General features: G+C 34.5%; 1 protein-coding gene across 2 annotated transcripts; it reads left to right on the top strand.

Annotated features, from left to right (window-relative positions):
• The first annotated feature begins 12871 nt into the window (after positions 1-12871).
• Positions 12872-16078, top strand: LOC110035581 (probable amino acid permease 7). Of its 2 annotated transcripts, none has more exons than XM_020739833.1 (7): positions 12872-13137; positions 13244-13477; positions 13575-13668; positions 13763-13977; positions 14762-14910; positions 15039-15266; positions 15554-16078. In XM_020739833.1, exons 1-7 carry the CDS (start codon positions 13071-13073, stop codon positions 15953-15955), a joined length of 1389 nt encoding a protein of 462 aa, XP_020595492.1. In that variant the 5' UTR covers positions 12872-13070; the 3' UTR covers positions 15956-16078. The 2 variants fall into 2 exon arrangements, with proteins under 2 accessions (XP_020595492.1, XP_020595493.1); XM_020739834.1 differs by having other exon boundaries at positions 13092-13137; positions 13231-13477.
• The last annotated feature ends 792 nt before the right edge of the window (positions 16079-16870 follow it).

The raw sequence follows: 16870 nt of genomic DNA, 5'->3' as shown, positions 1-16870 counted from the left end.
ACATATATATATATATATGTCTGTGTGTGTGATAAATATACATGTATATAGAGATTGCATGTGAATGTGTGTTTACCTGTGTTTCCTTACATGTGAGATTGCCTATGTATTTATTTCATGCTTTTCTGGGAATAGATAAGATAACGGGAAAAGAGCTTGAATATATGGATGAGAGATATAAGAAAACGATTGAAACTCCTCTGTTCTGAGTAGGATGAGAGGAAATCTGACAAATCTTTTTTAATTTTAAGTTTTATATATTTTAATATATATATATATTATATATATATATATATATATATATATATACATATATTCTAAATTAAAAGCTCTCTAAGAAAATGCATTTTTTGACCTCATTTTTGGCCAACCCTCTTCTCATTGCCTAAAGGCTGGTTGGATTTTACTTAAGGTGAATCTATTTATACCCTAACTTTATTGATTTTTCTGTAAAAAAATTGTAAGGCTTAAAACATGATTTTGAAGAATGCGTAAAGCTTATTATAACTAATAAGAATCATTCAATCAAATATAATGATCAGTTGAAATAATTATTATGTAGGAGATGTCTACTAAGCTTGTCATATATGAAAATAGTACGTAAAAATTTATCAGCAAGTCATTATTTTTTAAATTGGAATTCACCATTGTGTCCATCTCACCCAAATCTTTCAAATGAGTTCTTAGGAGCTTAAATTTGACCCCATTTGGACATCTTTTGTGTGAACGATAATGAGGAGAGAGAAAGTGATAACTAGGAGAGATAAAGCGATAATTTGAACATATCTCTATCAAAAAGACTTTAAATTAACTATAATCTTCAATGAAAGTTATTTTAAACTTCAAAATACACAATTTTTGTTATAATTTATTCCAATAAAATTTTTTGGTGTAGATTATTCATTTTCTCCCTCTTAAGGTGGAGCCCACTTTGATCAGACATATCTTTTTATAGAGTTTGAATTCAACAAAATCAATTGGACCATTGAACTTATGCCTTTTGACACTGTCAATTTTACTAAAGTCAAAATTTTATTCAAAAGTCAGCTCCCCAAACACCATAACCACCTAGTTAACCACCCTCGAACTTCAAACAACAGTAACTTTTGATACACAACTTCATTTTTCAAACTATTTAAATTGTATTTATTATTTATCTTATTCAAAATGGTATATATTTTAAAAAAATTTTGAATAGCCTTGAAAAGTTATAAAAAAAACTCATATTTAGGCTTATTTATTTAAAACTTGTTGGTTAAACTAAATAATTATTTATTTATTTCTGATTTGCCACCTTAGAGATCCTAGTGATCATTTCCTATTGGTCTAAACAAGAAAAACCATGGACCCCTCTTTTGGATCAATCTTGACCATCAAATTTAAATAAAAACTTCCCTCCTCCATCTTAACCACTCATCCACTCCAAGATCTCCAAAAACTAACCCCACTAACTCTTTAACCAGCTAAAAACCACCAAAATGGCCCTATTCAAGCCCAATTCATCCCCCAACTCAATTCCTATCATTTACCAAAGCAAAAACCCCTCTCCTTCTCTCATTTTCGTTCCCTACTCTTCCACCTTTCAATTTGTTCTTTCAAACTCTCAAAAAAACTCTGAGCCCCATTTAAAATTTTCATCAATTTGTGAAAAATAAAAGAGCAATTCAAATCATTCAAATCTGAAGCTAAGGTATAAAATTCCTTGAATTTTCTCTATGAATTTAAAGGGCTTTCATTGCCCCTATGCTCTATTGCATCTGTCATGTACATGTCAAAACTGAAAATTACATGCATAGAATTATAAGAATTTTTTTAATTTTATTTCTATCATGTTATTTTGATATTAGATCATACAGTTATCTAACTTTCATGCAAATAACATAGGAATATTTCATTAATAGGACTATTCCATGTTTTTGTGATATCTTTACAATCATTAGTCTAAATTCTTAAAGCAAAAACTATATGTATGTTTTTCTTAAAATTGATTTTGGGCTTTTGTTATATTCATAAAATAACGTGTCAGTTAAACAATTTTATGCAAAATTCATTATTATTCTATGCTTCATGTTATAAATCGAAATCCATGTCTATGTTACATGTTTTGTTGTTAAAATTTGCTTCGGGCTTTAATTAATATTACTTTGTTGATGTTATATATCATTGTTTCATCAAAAAATTTACATAGTAACCCTCAATTATCTTGAACCGAAACATATATATACATTTTCATATGAAGTTTGAAATTTTGTTCATTATTAAATGAATTATCTATAGGGTTTATAAAATTTAATGCTTGTGTTGAGTAGTCAACATATCTAACCTCTTTAAATGAACAAAATAAACATATTAATCAATCTAAATCCAAAATAATTGAAAGTTTTCATGTATTTCCCAATTGGTGGAAACGTGCAGTGAATAAATCTGTTTTAATTACTTTAATTACACAAATTATCACCTTTGTGACTATTAAGTAAACTTAATCAAAACTTAAAACTTCTTAAATAAAATTATTACCTTTCTAATTACTTTAATTACCTTTACTACCCTCTAATAAGTCATTAAACCTTTTATGCCAAAAGTTATTTAATTAAGTAATAATATAAAATTACACTAACCGGATCCTTTAACCTTTTAATTTAATTAATTAAATTAATAATAATCTATGTAAATTATCAAAGATCTAATTAAATATTTAAAACATTTAATTTATATCTTATTAACTAATATCTCACTTAAAAAATCAATATATAAAATTAACCAAATAATTTGTTAATCAAGTAATTAAAATCCAAATTAACTAATTAATTAAGTAATAATTTAATTAAATAAGACCTTTTACTAATTACGATCTTCATTAAAATATTAATAGTTAATTTAAACATTTAATCAACCAATTAAATAGTTAGATAATGATTTAATAATTTAACTTAAATAACTTAGTTAATTTGAAATTTTAAATGAATGTTAATCACATAATAAAATTACTTTACTTAAGCATGAAATAACACATAATTAATTTAATTATGCCTAAAATGATAAAGAGGAAAAGAGCTAATTACATGTCTGCATGTGTGCAATGTTAGTTTAAACTTTATGCATATATATATATGTGTGTGTGTGTGTGTGTGTGTGTGTGTGTGTGTGTGTGTGTGTGTGTGGTATATAGGTAGATATATTAACTTTATTTAAATATATATATATGAATGTATAATATGCATGTATAAATATATATATTAAATTTATTTTTAATATATATGTATATTAAAGTTATCACAAAATCATATGTATAGATACATGTATACTTATATAAATGTATAGAAAAAAATATTTTTAATCATCTATATATTGTGGGAAGGAGCAATATTCGGCTCTGATTCAATTAATACAGAAAAAAAGAGTTACAGAAGAGAGGGGGGTGGATCCCCATAGCCAAAATAAAAAAAGCTAGTACAGAACACACCACCCCTAAATGGTTCCACCTACAACTCCACACAAAAAAGATAGAAAACAAAACGCACAAGTATACACCCAAAGAAAGTACAAGTGTACCACCCAAAAACAAAATGAAATAGTGAAGGCATGCCCGCACTAGACAAGCATATTGGATACCAAAAAGCAGCGATCGAGTGACGGAGTAGAGACAAAATCAAGGGAGCCATCCTGTACCCAAAACACTTCAGCAAAACGAGAGGAGCAGCAGTACTTTAAACCAAAGGGAACTCCATCAGAAGGAGCTAAATCCAAACAACAATCCTGCAAATAACACACTCCAAAACTAGCTTAATCAACCAGACAACAAATCTGTAATCTCCAAGGTGCACAAAACCAACAAAGTTGTGGGGAGGGCTTGAAACCCATATCTCCATCTAGCAATAGAATAGGGATAGCACATCTAAATTAAATAAGATGTATAATATCATGGAGAATAGGTAACCATAATATAAAATCATGAGACAAAGTTCTAGCTCAAAACTTCACCGTGATAACATAGACAACAATTCAAAACCTTATGAACATAGCCAAATATCGAAAGCATAGGGACTTGATGTAGCTGTAAAGTGCTCATTAATACCATCTAGAAAAGAGGCATCAAGCAAAACCAAGAGACCAAATCGAAACATAATAACGAGAGGATAGTTCTAGAGAAGTAGCAACCAAATTTCAGAAAAACTGAGAGCAGCCGAAAGCAAGCCCTCATAAAGAGGACAATCCAGCCCACATAAAAACTTTCCAAAGCAAGGCAAATAGCCATTGTACAATAAAAAATCACGCCAAATTCAAAATCCCAAGGTACTGCAATCTTAAGAAAAAATAGAACCCGACCAAGGTTAAAATCTAATACAAGGTAGCTTAAGCAAATCACCATTTAAAAGAGTTCTAAGTTGTTGTGTGGGCATGACACCACATAAAGTCCTAGTAGAATCCTTACCCATCCGAGCAAAAAAATTTGCAGCAGTATTACCTTCTCTGTAAATAAAAGACAATTGAATTATAAGATGATACATTTTAATGAGATTGTGAATTATGTTCATTGTTTCAAGTAAATTCCAACGAGGACTTGTGGCATTATGAAATTCATCAATAAAAATTTGAGAATTAGTCTTAATAATTAAATTTGATAGCTTACAGGTAGTTTTCAATTGCAAAACTACCAAAACGGCCTAACCTTCGGCTTCCAGAGGAGAGTAAGCATTTTACCTATATTCACTGAGCACTATGGTATTTTTATCTTTTTTTTAGGATTTTTCTATGCCAAGTTATGATTTTTTAAACTTTTTGTAATTAATTTAAATAAAAAATACCCTTATTTAACTACTTATCCATGTGGCACCTACTCATCCTCGTAAGCATCAAAGCCTCCTTGTGTCGTGTTGCTACTAGATGTCACCATTTGAGCTAGCTGCCATGCAACCCACTGTTCACGTTCCAATCCTTCCTCCAGCATCATCTCAGCCGTCCCAGTGATACACGCACGATCCGACGGCCATGGGTCTTTGTCCCCAACTGGTGTAACCCTTGAAGCACACATTTTTTAACCCTAATTTCTCACTTGATTCTTAAACAAATTGCATGTAGTTTATTCCTACATCTTCATCTAAGTGAAACAAACCTATATAAATGGTTAATCAAGCATGAAATATAAGTTCACTTAATAAAGGTCCAAATCGAGGAAAAACATGGGAGTTTTGGTTCATACCTTTGTCCTAGAGGTGTAACCTCAATTGAATTTTTTTTAGCTTCATTGTGAGCTGGCATACCTCCTCCAAGTGTCAATTTTATCAGGGGTTGAGTTTGATATGAGCTCGGTCGAGAGGTGGAACGGGTCTGGTTTTGAGCTAGGTTAGAGGGCTTTGAGGATGGGGATTTCAAAAAAGAACTTCCTCTCTTGCTCTGTTGAAGCTTAAGAATAGATCAAATTGAAGTTTGGGGAGATTTGGTGGGGTGGAGATGAAAATACTTTGGATTTCAAGTCTGAAATTAGGGATGTAGAGTGGAAATGAGATCTGGAAAACAATGGGGATTAGCTTTTCTGGGTTGCTAAGAGGTTTAGAAATATTTTGGTTGAGTTTCGTTAGGGTTTTGGTCACACACTTCCTTTGGTCGTGGGGTGGTCATACTTTTAGCCACGGCCAAGGTGACCGATAAGGCAAGCTAGAGTGGTAGAAAGGCCGCTTAGGTGGAGGGAAGAATTGCTTCAATGGCCAATTAGGCTTATCCAACTCAGGTGGGTGGAAATTTGGGTTTAAGCTTTGGGGAGGCTCTCGTGCTTGGTGTTTTTTGGAAGGTCAATGGCTGACCGGCCAAGGTCAAGTCACCTCCACACTATGGAAGGTCAGGGAGGCTGTAAAGTCTAGTCAATTTGGTTCCAACATAGCTCATGACCAGGATCCAAAGTGGAAATGTGGTTTGGGTTAGGTTGGATAGGCTTGGGTTCAACCCCTTGGTCCAAGGCCTAGGTCGGGTCCCAAAGTGCTACGATCCTTAAGCATGTTTTGGTTAACGTGAATGGCTAGTTTGGGCATGAAACCAAGGTTTAAATGCTACATAAAAGGGGTAATTCTAAGTGAAGGAGGAAGAGGGAGAGGTCATCTCCACTTGCCAAATTAGGAAAATTTTGACTTCAAGATGTCCATGGATGACTCCATGAGACATGCCATGCTATGTATGGGGTCATGATAAGGTTTCATGCGAAAGAAATTCTGCATTTTATGATTTTTAAATAAAAAAAATCAATATGCCAAATTTGGACAAAATTTCACGTATGTGCATGGTATGCTTCATATGATACCATAATGAGATGATGTAAATTAAAATAAGATAATGAGAAGGAATTTTTGTCATGTGGGCTTGAATTGTGCCTTTCTAATTTATGAATTGGCCTTTTAAATATGCATATGGGCATGAGCTTTATAAATTTGCATGATGGAATTAAATTGAAATTGACCATAGGCTAGTCAAATTGGGTTTTAGTTTAATTTCAATTGGGCCTAAAGTTTGAAATTGAGGTTAGAAGTGAATTGGGTGAAAATTGAGGTCAATCTGATGAAATGGGGCTTTGGGCCTTTAGGGGAAATTTGAACAATTTTGGTGGAATTGGGCACAATTGAAGACATTGGGTGATTCAAATTGATTTTGGGGACATGTTGAGTGAATTTGGAGATTTTGGAGATTTTTGGAGCCGGAGGCGTATTTTGGTAATTTTGGCAAGGTTGTGGGGTATTTTGGAAATTTTAAGAAACTTGAGGTGTTTTAGGTAATTTGAGTGATTTGAAATGATTTGAAATGATTTATGGAGGGAAATTGATAATTTGGGAAATTTTAGAAAGTTAGGTTTTCAGGGGTATTTTGGTAATCTTGGCAAGATTTGGGGCTAAAAAGTCAAAATGGAGGTTTTGGTGAAATTGGGGCTTATTGAAGATATCAACCACAATGCTAGCCTTTTGGGTCCCATAAGACTAAGGGGAATCCCATGGGTCCTCCATGTGTTGGTCCTAGCCATCCCAGCCAAAGGCTAAGGGTTTGGGGGACCAATCACATGAGTTCCCAAACAAGTGATCTTAGGGTTCTAAGTTGTGAATGCAATTATGGTGAGGTGTGTCTGTACAAGACCAAGCTCTAGTCACCTAAGATCAAAGAGGGTGCCCCTAAGGCTTAAAAATCTTATAGGGACTCAATTTGAACTTTATAATATTTTTTCCAACCTTCTAAGTGCTAGAGGTCAAACCACACATGTGATAGTCCAAAAAGAATAAAAATGTGGCTAGAGTTTCTATGGGTTGGATGCCATCACTATGGTTAGACCCTAAGCTTCTATAGAAGAAACTAGACGTCACAAAAAATTAGGTCAACAACGTAGTTGAGCCAAAGTGATCGGTCGACCAGGCCCAGGCAGTCGGTCGAACCAAAGTAGTCGGTTGACACATAATGGGTGGTAGAACCCAAAAATGGGGTGATCAGTCTGGGATGACTGTTTGAACCCAAAACAGGTGATCGACACGAGGCAAATGTCAAAATCCAAACATAGGGTGATCGACTCAAGATGGTCGATCGAACCTAATAGAGGACCAATGATCGGTCTAGGGCGATTGATGAACCGAAAGTGCTCAAATGGTCATGCATATGACATGTAATATGATCCACATATTAAAGATGTCATGAATGACCATGAATATGCAATGCAACCCAACACGGTCGATGACACATCGAACTCATCCTAACGGCCTCACATAGGAAAGCTAGGGTTATCGCGGCATCTCCGCCTCCAGCTTCGGTGTGGTAATGTTGAGGGCTTCCGCCTTCTGGTTTCTTATAGGTGAAACTCTCCACCATTCGTAAGGTAAACTAGATACAAAGCTTTTTTCGTCCTATGAATGCCGTCAAACTCACAGAACAAGCTAACTATAAACTTTTTTGTTTCCTTGAGTTTGAAGTTACCAACCCCTCCAAGGGATGTTAGGAGCGCCAAAGCCGTGTAAAATTGGCGTTCCAACCCATGAAAATCAAGGCCTAAGGCTCACAACAATAGGGGATCACTTGGCATTGTATAGGAACAACACACGCATGTGATTCCTACCCTACGGCTCCTTCTAAGAGAGCATAAAATCCATCACATAGGTGGCACAACAGGAGACACGTGTCGGCCGGCACATCCACCCCGCATGGGCGATCACCCATGCGCCTAGATCAGTCTAAACCTAGGGCCAACTAAAGGATAAGGAAATGTCACCACCATGACGGTTGCAGACTCATTCTCCTTATACTAAAGGAGAGTCCTCGTGTCAACAAACCTCTCAACGAACCAAGCAAACTAGGGAAGACAAGAGTTGGTGAGGTATACAAGTATTTGGAATAAGTTATTGTTGCAAACAAAAATGAGAATGGCACGTATACTTTGTTGATAGGGTTTGGACGGGCTTCTATACGCCACAAAGTCGCTGCCACCCCGACGACGAGAAAGAGGCAACGAAGTCGCCAAAAATAGGATGTTGACGAGAAGGAGGTGGTCTCTAGTTAGGTGGATCGTCAACGAGGGAGCCAAGAAACGTGTTAGCTAGGTCACAAATTTGGCCCAAGAGGGAGTTGGTACACACATCTTTGGCAGGAGAGCAGCTAGTCGGCGAGAAACACGTCGAAGGAGACTTCGTCGGCAGGAGGGGAAGCCAAGGAAAGGGCTCAACCAAGGAAGAAGATTGGCAGAGGGAAGGCTCAGACTGAGAAAGGAGGCCAACAAGGGAGGCGCTAAGGTTGGCAAGAGCTCAACACTGACTTTGGAGGAGGCTAGCGGAGCGTCACCGACGAAAAGAGGAGCAAGCGGTGTGGTTGGCCGAAAAGAATAGGATAGAGAAATAAAAGGTGGCGGTTGGAGCAGTGATTTCAGTGGCTGGAGCAGGACGTTGACGGCTACATTCGTCGTCTATAAAAGGTCGACAACAAGCTTCGAACGCCAACTAGGGGACCCAAGTGGCGAAGGTGTGATGGAGAGCTTGGGTTCACGAATACAGGGATGGAAATGGGAGAAGGGCGCATGTGATGTTTAAATCGGCCCCTTTATATATATAATTTTTTATGTTATATTTAAATAATAGTTTTATTATTATCTAATCGAACACCTCGATTCACGTATTTTTAGCCTTGGTGCAACACCCTAGTGAAATGGGTGTCCCCCTAGGTAAAATCAAGGTTCCGGACACAGTCGCACTGTTTTTTTCGTCATTCGGGGTCGTTCAGACAACTTTCCTTGACAATCGTGCCAAAGTGATAATTCGTGCATTTTTACCTCACCCACGAAGCCGTAGAGAGATGGACATCCTTCTCAAGTAAAATTGACGTTTCGAACACGCTTATGCAGTTTGTTTTATGATTCAAGGTCATTCGGCAAAGCTCGCCTGTGGATGAGCTAATTCAAGCCAGCCTCGAGCGCGACAAGATGAATGATAACTGCAAGCCCGCTCGAAGCCGCCTAGTCAAAAAATATGCTGACCGGCCTTCGTCTGAGAGCCAACCAAAGTCTAGTAGGACGATCCCGACAACGTGTCCCTCAACACACGCTGAAAGGTCTCAAATGGATGTCTTGCGCTACAAGAGTCAACACATGCATCATCCAAGGTTCCATAGCGCTTGAGCGGACATCCTAAACGTGTGACATCAAAAACTGATGCCAACAAACATATTATTCTTCGAATTTTGTATCAGATCATTTATATAGAAATCTTTTGAGATATATGGTGGACCCCTACAATAAAATAATCCCAGCAAACCTCTCTCAAACCTCTGAATCAATCTATCCAAATTGACATATTTATCTTACATTCATAGGAAACTGAAGCTCCAACGCAATGATTGAGAACTTTGGGTGCCTTGAATTTAATATGTTCGAATGGAGACAATAATCTTCTTTTTAGAGATGAAAGGGGCGCTATAGAAAGAAATATAAATGTTTGTGTGAGTTTTTTTTTACCTATGGTAAGTATTTTTATTTGAGAGAATGAATGAGAGTTACAAATATTAGAGCATAAACATTGACGAATTTGAGATAAAAAAATACTAGACCATAGATAAAATTAATTTTAATTTTGTTTACATATAATTTTACCTTATAATACATCAGTAAAAAATAAATTGTAGAGTTATAATTATGTTATCTAGTGCATTATCGATAATAATATTTAAAAGAATTATCATGATGCTACGTATGAATAAATTTTTATGATGCTTATTTTTTGAATGATATTTTTTTTTTTGTTAAAAAACTATGACATCCAAAATTAGAGTGACAACTGACATCTCATCAAGAAATTCATCAAATGAAGCAAATATCTTGATGACACCATTAAAAAAGAAAAAAATAGGATTGCATGAATATTAATTTCATCAAATTAATTTTTAGTAAACCAAATGTCACAATAAGTTAAATCCAATGACACCAAAACTGATCCATACCAAATTTAAATGCATTTAAATCAATCACTTGAAGTGTGTTTGAAAATTTTGAGACATTACATGATAAAACTACAAACTCTTTAAATCATTCTTGCCTATAATTAAGTCGAGCATTTTAACCGTAGGAATCCAATGAGCTTAAGATCTCTCAAAATTGAGTTTATTAATATATTTAAATGTTGATGGAAATGTGAATTGAGTTTATTAATATATTTAAATGTTGATGGAAATGTGTATTGTCAGAGGAATCAATATATATCATTTGATAAAGTTTTTAAAATATTGACCAAGAGAATCAAACCATCACTCAAAAAAATTATTGATCTACATTTCTTACATAAAATAGATTTAGGCTTCAAATAAAAAACAGAATTTAGATCTAAGAAACTTTATAACTCTAATCGATGATCATTATTAAAACCTCCTCAATTTGATTTTCATTGCCAATACATCATCACATGTTTATCATTACTTAATTGTCACTATATAACCACCATCATCATTCAACTATCATTATTTATCTATCCTTCACTAACAACTAATGTTCAACCATTTCTACCTAATTATTATTGTATAAGCATCATCTCTTGTTTATGGTCATCCTGCTGCTATATTCAACAATTGTTATCGTTCTTCACTATTTTTACTATGATCCTGGGAGAGTAAGAAATTGCTTTAATTTTGTAATTCCATCATTTCCAATTATAGGAAAGACTGAAAGTTTTTAATGTCTCACATATGTGGTGGAATATTTAAACTAGGTCAGTGCCATGATTTTCTTCCTTTAGGTTTTTTATATACAGTTTTCCGTGCCTTTTATGTTGTTTTAATTTATTTATTTATGTCAGAATTATTCTTACAAAACTATATATTACACAAAACACTCTCCCGTCATAAATATTCAGTATCGAATACCTACTTTTATCTTATTGTTATCTTAGTACTACTTGTCCTTAGTCATATTTTATGAAATTAGATAGTGTTTTACTATGAATTTTTCAGCATACAATAGTTTCTTATATCGTTTTTATTAACTTGATTAAGACCTTTTTCTCTTAAAAAATCAAAATCCTTTTTTAGTCCTTTGTCCATTTTTCCACAGCACTTTTGACTAGCAATCGGAAAGCTTTTTTTATTGTTGATTCAATAATATAATGCAGCCAATTACATTGATCACCAATAAGTCTACAATATGCCAAAATATTTAGAAGGGCTCCACAATTCTGGACTCTTCTATTTGGAACTTGACTACCTTTATGAAATGTTGAAGATTCCCCGATGAGCAGATCTAGCGGCTGTTTTGCATTGTCTATAAGAAAGTGGAGGTCTCTCAAATTAAAAATATTGTCACATGCAGTGTTAATTTGTTCTATGTTTTAATATTAGTTAATCTCTACTTTATTAGGTTATTTAGCCTTCCATTAATTAAGTATATAAATCTTCTTCTTCTTGAAAATTAACATCTATCATCTTTTAAATAAGACTATAATCTTTTTAGAAGCAAATCGAAGAATATTAAAAGGCCAAGCTGCCACAATTATCTGTAACTGGTCACCATGAAGCGCCCAAAACTTTGATTATAATTATCTACTCTCTTTTCTTGAAAATTAACATCTATCATCTTTTAAATAAGGCCAAGCTGCCACAGTTATCTATAACTGGTCACCTTAGATGAAGCGCCCAAAACTTTGATTATAATCATCTACTCTCAAGAATAAAACTAGACACCTAAATCTATTAACCAACGAAGCCTAAGAGTGAAAATCAAATTGTTTTACAAACGATACAGATTGCAAGAATATAGAAAAAATATCTGCAGTCTGTAGATTCTCTTCTTATTTGGGGAAGAAAACAACTTTTCGGGCATTCATAATCTTAAAGCGGAGCAAAAACAAAATACTCTCTGAAAAAGAACCAAAAAAAAAAATGTCCCACAATAGATAAGTGTGAATGATTGAGCGCACATTTCATGTCAAGTTGATGGATTTTGAATGCCGTTTCAAGTTTTATCGTTACTTTTTGGTTCGACGAAAGATTCTTTACGATATCTCATAAAAAGAGCTCCAGAAATAATTCATCTCAAACTTTTTTACTTGTTTTGTTGATCGTTTCAGTAATCTAAGAATTAGAAAAAAAGCAAAATTAAATTTAAATTTTTATTTTGAGATCTTTTCTTTTGAGCTTTTTTTTTTATTATTATGAAGATAATGATGATGGTGAATTATGAAGGCTTAAAAATTACGCTACGTTGTCTTTTAATTTTCCAATAAAATAACTAAATTTAAAATGTAGATTGATTAAAATATTCAGTATTTAGTTGTAATAAAACAAATAGCCAAAACTATTGACTCACAGCTGTCAAAAAGTTACAAAGAACTCCCCCAGAATTTATTTAATGTAAAATAAACAAGTTTTATACGAACTGATTTCACTGAAACCTACTTTGGAACTTGGGCCCAATCATCTTCAAACTGTTGGAATTCTTGTGCTTTCTTTCTGAAGTAGCAACAATTGAGTCCTAATTTATTTCCTATATTCTTATACGTATAACTCTGTAAACGTATAAGCTATTTCTAGTTCCTCACTTATAGCCATCAGATGTAAGAAAGACCTCACTAGCATTGGTAATGGCAGTTGAGCAGTCTCTTGAGACATCTGCTGCCTCCAACACTGATGATGGAAAGATAAGAACTGGTAATTATGCTGCTAACATTCTTCCATTTCTTAACAAAAATTCATATCCCTCTGTTTATAGACATAGTCCTTATTTCTAAGCCTTCGGGCAAGGCAACACTACCAGGAACTGTGTGGACATGCATAGCTCATATCATAACTGGAGTCATTGGCGCTGGTGTGCTATCCTTGGCCTGGAGCACTGCACAATTGGGATGGATTGCGGGGCCATTGGCCATGATTTGCTTTGCCTTCGTCACCTATATCTCTGCCTTCATGCTCTCAGAGTGTTATCGATCTCCACATCCGGTGTACGGTGCAAGAAACTACTCATACATGGATGCAGTTAAAAAGACCTTAGGTACCTGGAGCAAGTAAAAAATGCTTGTGTTGTTGTTTTGCTTTGTGGAATTGTGAAATAGACTTTTGTAACTTTTTTTTTTTTTGTGGTGGTTCAGGAAAGAAACACACTTTGTTTTGTGGTTTTCTGCAATATTTGAGCTTGTTTGGAACTTCTACTGCATACGTTATCACTACTGCAACTTGTATGAGGTAACGGCTAGCTGTTAAACTGGATGTGAAACTGGAACTTGATATTTCATTCCTGGCACCTTTGATTGATTTCGCTCTTAATTTAATTTTGTAGAGCAATTCAGAGATCAAATTGTTATCACAAGGAAGGGCACAGTGCTCCATGTTCGGGTGGAGATAGCTTTTTTATGTTGATGTTTGGTGTTGTACAGATTTTCGTCTCCCAGATTCCAGATTTTCACAATATGCAATGGCTATCTGTTGTTGCTGCAACCATGTCATTCACCTACTCTTTCATTGGATTCGGGTTGGGCCTTGCCAAAGTGATTGGTAATGTTTACCTTGACTTAAAATAGTTTTGCAATTTCGGTAGCTTTTCAGGGATAAACAGAACTCAACCTTAATAATGGTTTGATTTATTTTTAATTGTTGTCATTTTGCAGAATCGAAACTAAGAAAAAGTTTAGAAATGAAAGAAATCAACGAAATAGAATGATAACTAGGTATATGGTAAGGCCTACGCTTTATAAATCGACTAAGAAAGAGATAGGTAAATTAAGGATGGCCACAAGTGTAGGCAGTCATTGTGGAGAAAGAGAGAGAGAGAGAGAGTCGCCAGTCTTCTTCATTGACTGTTTGCATACCCTAATGCCCCTAAACAAGGTTACATAAAAGATTACAAGATCATTAAGAAGCTTAACTCATAGGACTCATGAGTGACTTTTGAAAGGACCCATTTACGTTTATTTCTATCATAGTATTGAAGTTATACTTTTAATGTGTCTTATGAAATTAAATAATGATTTTCACGCTTACAAATATGAGCTAGCATGTTTGGGATGTGGTTGATCATAGAGAGTGTCGGCAAGTAAGATGATGATTTCGTATGGACCTCATCATAAAATTTAAAGCTACTGTTCCAAAAGAAGATAAGCCAAGCCAATAAAAGGTGGTCTGTCTAGAATTTGTTTTGGTAAAAGGCTTTTATCTCACAGCCAAAAGAAAGAGCAGTCCTTTCAAATATCAATTTTTTGTGAACATGTACTTTTGTTTAACATAAAACATGACTTTCTGTGGAGCACATTACGCTTTTCTAATGCTACTTCTGTCTCAGGTAATGGAAGGATCAATGGAGGGATAGGTGGGGTTCACACAGCATCCGTTCACACAGCATCTACAGCACAGAAAGTCTGGAAAGTTTCCCAAGCCATTGGGGACGTAGCATTTGCTTATCCATACTCTATAATTGTCATAGAAATACAAGTAAAATGCTGCAATTCCTATCTGTCTTAAACAAAAGAGAAAATTTTGTTAAAAAAACTAATGCGTTGTGCGTCTTCCTGCCGTATATCAAGAGAATGAACTCTATCCAAAATTTTCATTGAATGCAGGATACTTTGAAGTCTCCACCTCAAGAACACCAGACAATGAAGAAAGCTTCCATGGCGTCCATCATCATCACCACCTTCTTCTATCTCTGCTGTGGATGCTTTGGCTATGCCGCCTTTGGTGATGATACCCCAGGAAATCTCTTAACTGGATTTGGATTCTATGAACCATACTGGCTCGTAGACTTAGCCAATTCTTGCATCATACTTCACCTGATTGGAGGCTATCAGGTAATGCAATTCTTACAATATTGGCTGAAGCTATCCATATTGAAGTTAGCTCAAGATTCAACGCAGTTCTTTCTGCAATGAAATAATTTGTCTCTTAAAAAATAGAAATCTTAGCTTCTCTTATAGCTGTTTTGTTTTCGCTGCTAAGTTTTGCTTAGAAATCAAAATCCATGGTTCTTTCATCTATATCTCTCATTCTGTACTTTTTAATACTAACATTAAAATTTCCTGTTCTGCAATCAATATCTTAATCTCTTACTAACAATGTCTTTTATGTTTCAACTCAGGTATTCAGCCAGCCAATCTTTGCATTTTTTGAGCGACAGTTCTCGGAAAAACTTCCATCGAGCTGGACATTGACGAATTGCTTCCACAGAATTCATCTTCCATTCTTACCATCATTTAGAATAAATCTGTTCCGAATCTTTTTTAGAACACTCTACGTTGCATCAACTACAGGGCTTGCATTGGGCTTCCCATACTTCAATCAGGTGCTGGCACTGCTTGGAGCCATTAGCTTCTGGCCGTTAGCAATATATTTTCCTGTGGAAATGTATTCTGTGCAGAAGAAGATTGCACCCTGGACTTCGAGGTGGTTCGTGCTCCAGGCCTTCAGTGTTGGATGTTTGCTTGTGAGCATTTTTGCTTTGATTGGATCCATTGAAGGTCTCTTTAGTCAGAGACTTTAGAGAATGGAGATCGTTGTATATGAAGCTGTAATGTATTTGTTTTTTTCAAAAAAGGAATGATATGCAGGCTTTTCTTTTCTGAATTGTGAACGAGTTTTTTTTTTTGGCAAGAGGCCATGTAGAGGGCAGAATGAAAAAATATAGAATAACTAGTTACATTGAGGAATGTCATATAAAAAAAAAATATTATGTTCTGTGCATCCGGACATCTAATGAATATTTTCTCTCCATAAAGAGATTCTTAGAATAATCTTTATTGGTGCCCATAGAGAAAAGCTGACCATAAAAGGTTAATAGTGATGTCGTCATGCATTAGACTAACAGATTCAAACAACAAAATAAAAGTGAACAACACAACCACTAAATCGAATATGGTACAATCCACGCACGAAGCAAGAACAGTTCTGTAGAGACTGTCATAATGAGCAACATTGAAGTTGCCAACATTATCAGCAATCAAGTCCAAGATTTAAGATTCTCTATTCTTTTTAAGAAAAAATACAAATTGTCATATTAAAGTTACTTAGAATATTCATATGAAAAAAAACTTCATAAAACTTTACTAGTAAATAAGCTAATACTTAAATAAAAGTTTAGAAAATGTAGTCATCTTCCTTAAGTTGATTCAAGTGAACCCAATTTTTAATTAGGCATCTCCTCAAGCTTCTCCCCGCATCTCTTCTTTTTTTTTCTCTTTTTTTTTTTTTTCTTTTCATGATCATTTTCATTTTTTTTCCTTTCTTTTCTTTTTCTTTGTGAGGATTACTATATCTAGATAGCCTTTAATAGTTTTGAACTTTACTATCCTCTGGTTAAAGTTAAAAACTTTTCACTTTCTTCAATTAACAAATTTATATTAGCTTAAAGATTTCATAAAGTTTAATTCTTTTCTTTTTACATGAATCTTTCTTTTTA

Source organism: Phalaenopsis equestris, unplaced genomic scaffold, assembly GCF_001263595.1.
Source record: "Phalaenopsis equestris unplaced genomic scaffold, ASM126359v1 Scaffold198280, whole genome shotgun sequence".
NCBI lineage: Eukaryota > Viridiplantae > Streptophyta > Magnoliopsida > Asparagales > Orchidaceae > Phalaenopsis > Phalaenopsis equestris.
The sequence above is the reverse complement of the archived record's forward strand: the minus strand, read 5'-3'. Positions and strand labels throughout refer to the sequence as shown.

Coding starts and splice junctions, on each gene's coding strand:
- LOC110035581 (XM_020739833.1), top strand. CDS start 13,071: ATGGCAGTTGAGCAGTCTCTTGAGACATCTGCTGCCTCCAACACTGAT. Junction 13,138..13,243: donor TGATGGAAAGATAAGAACTG/GTAATTATGCTG, acceptor CAACACTACCAG/GAACTGTGTGGACATGCATA. Junction 13,669..13,762: donor ACTACTGCAACTTGTATGAG/GTAACGGCTAGC, acceptor TTAATTTTGTAG/AGCAATTCAGAGATCAAATT.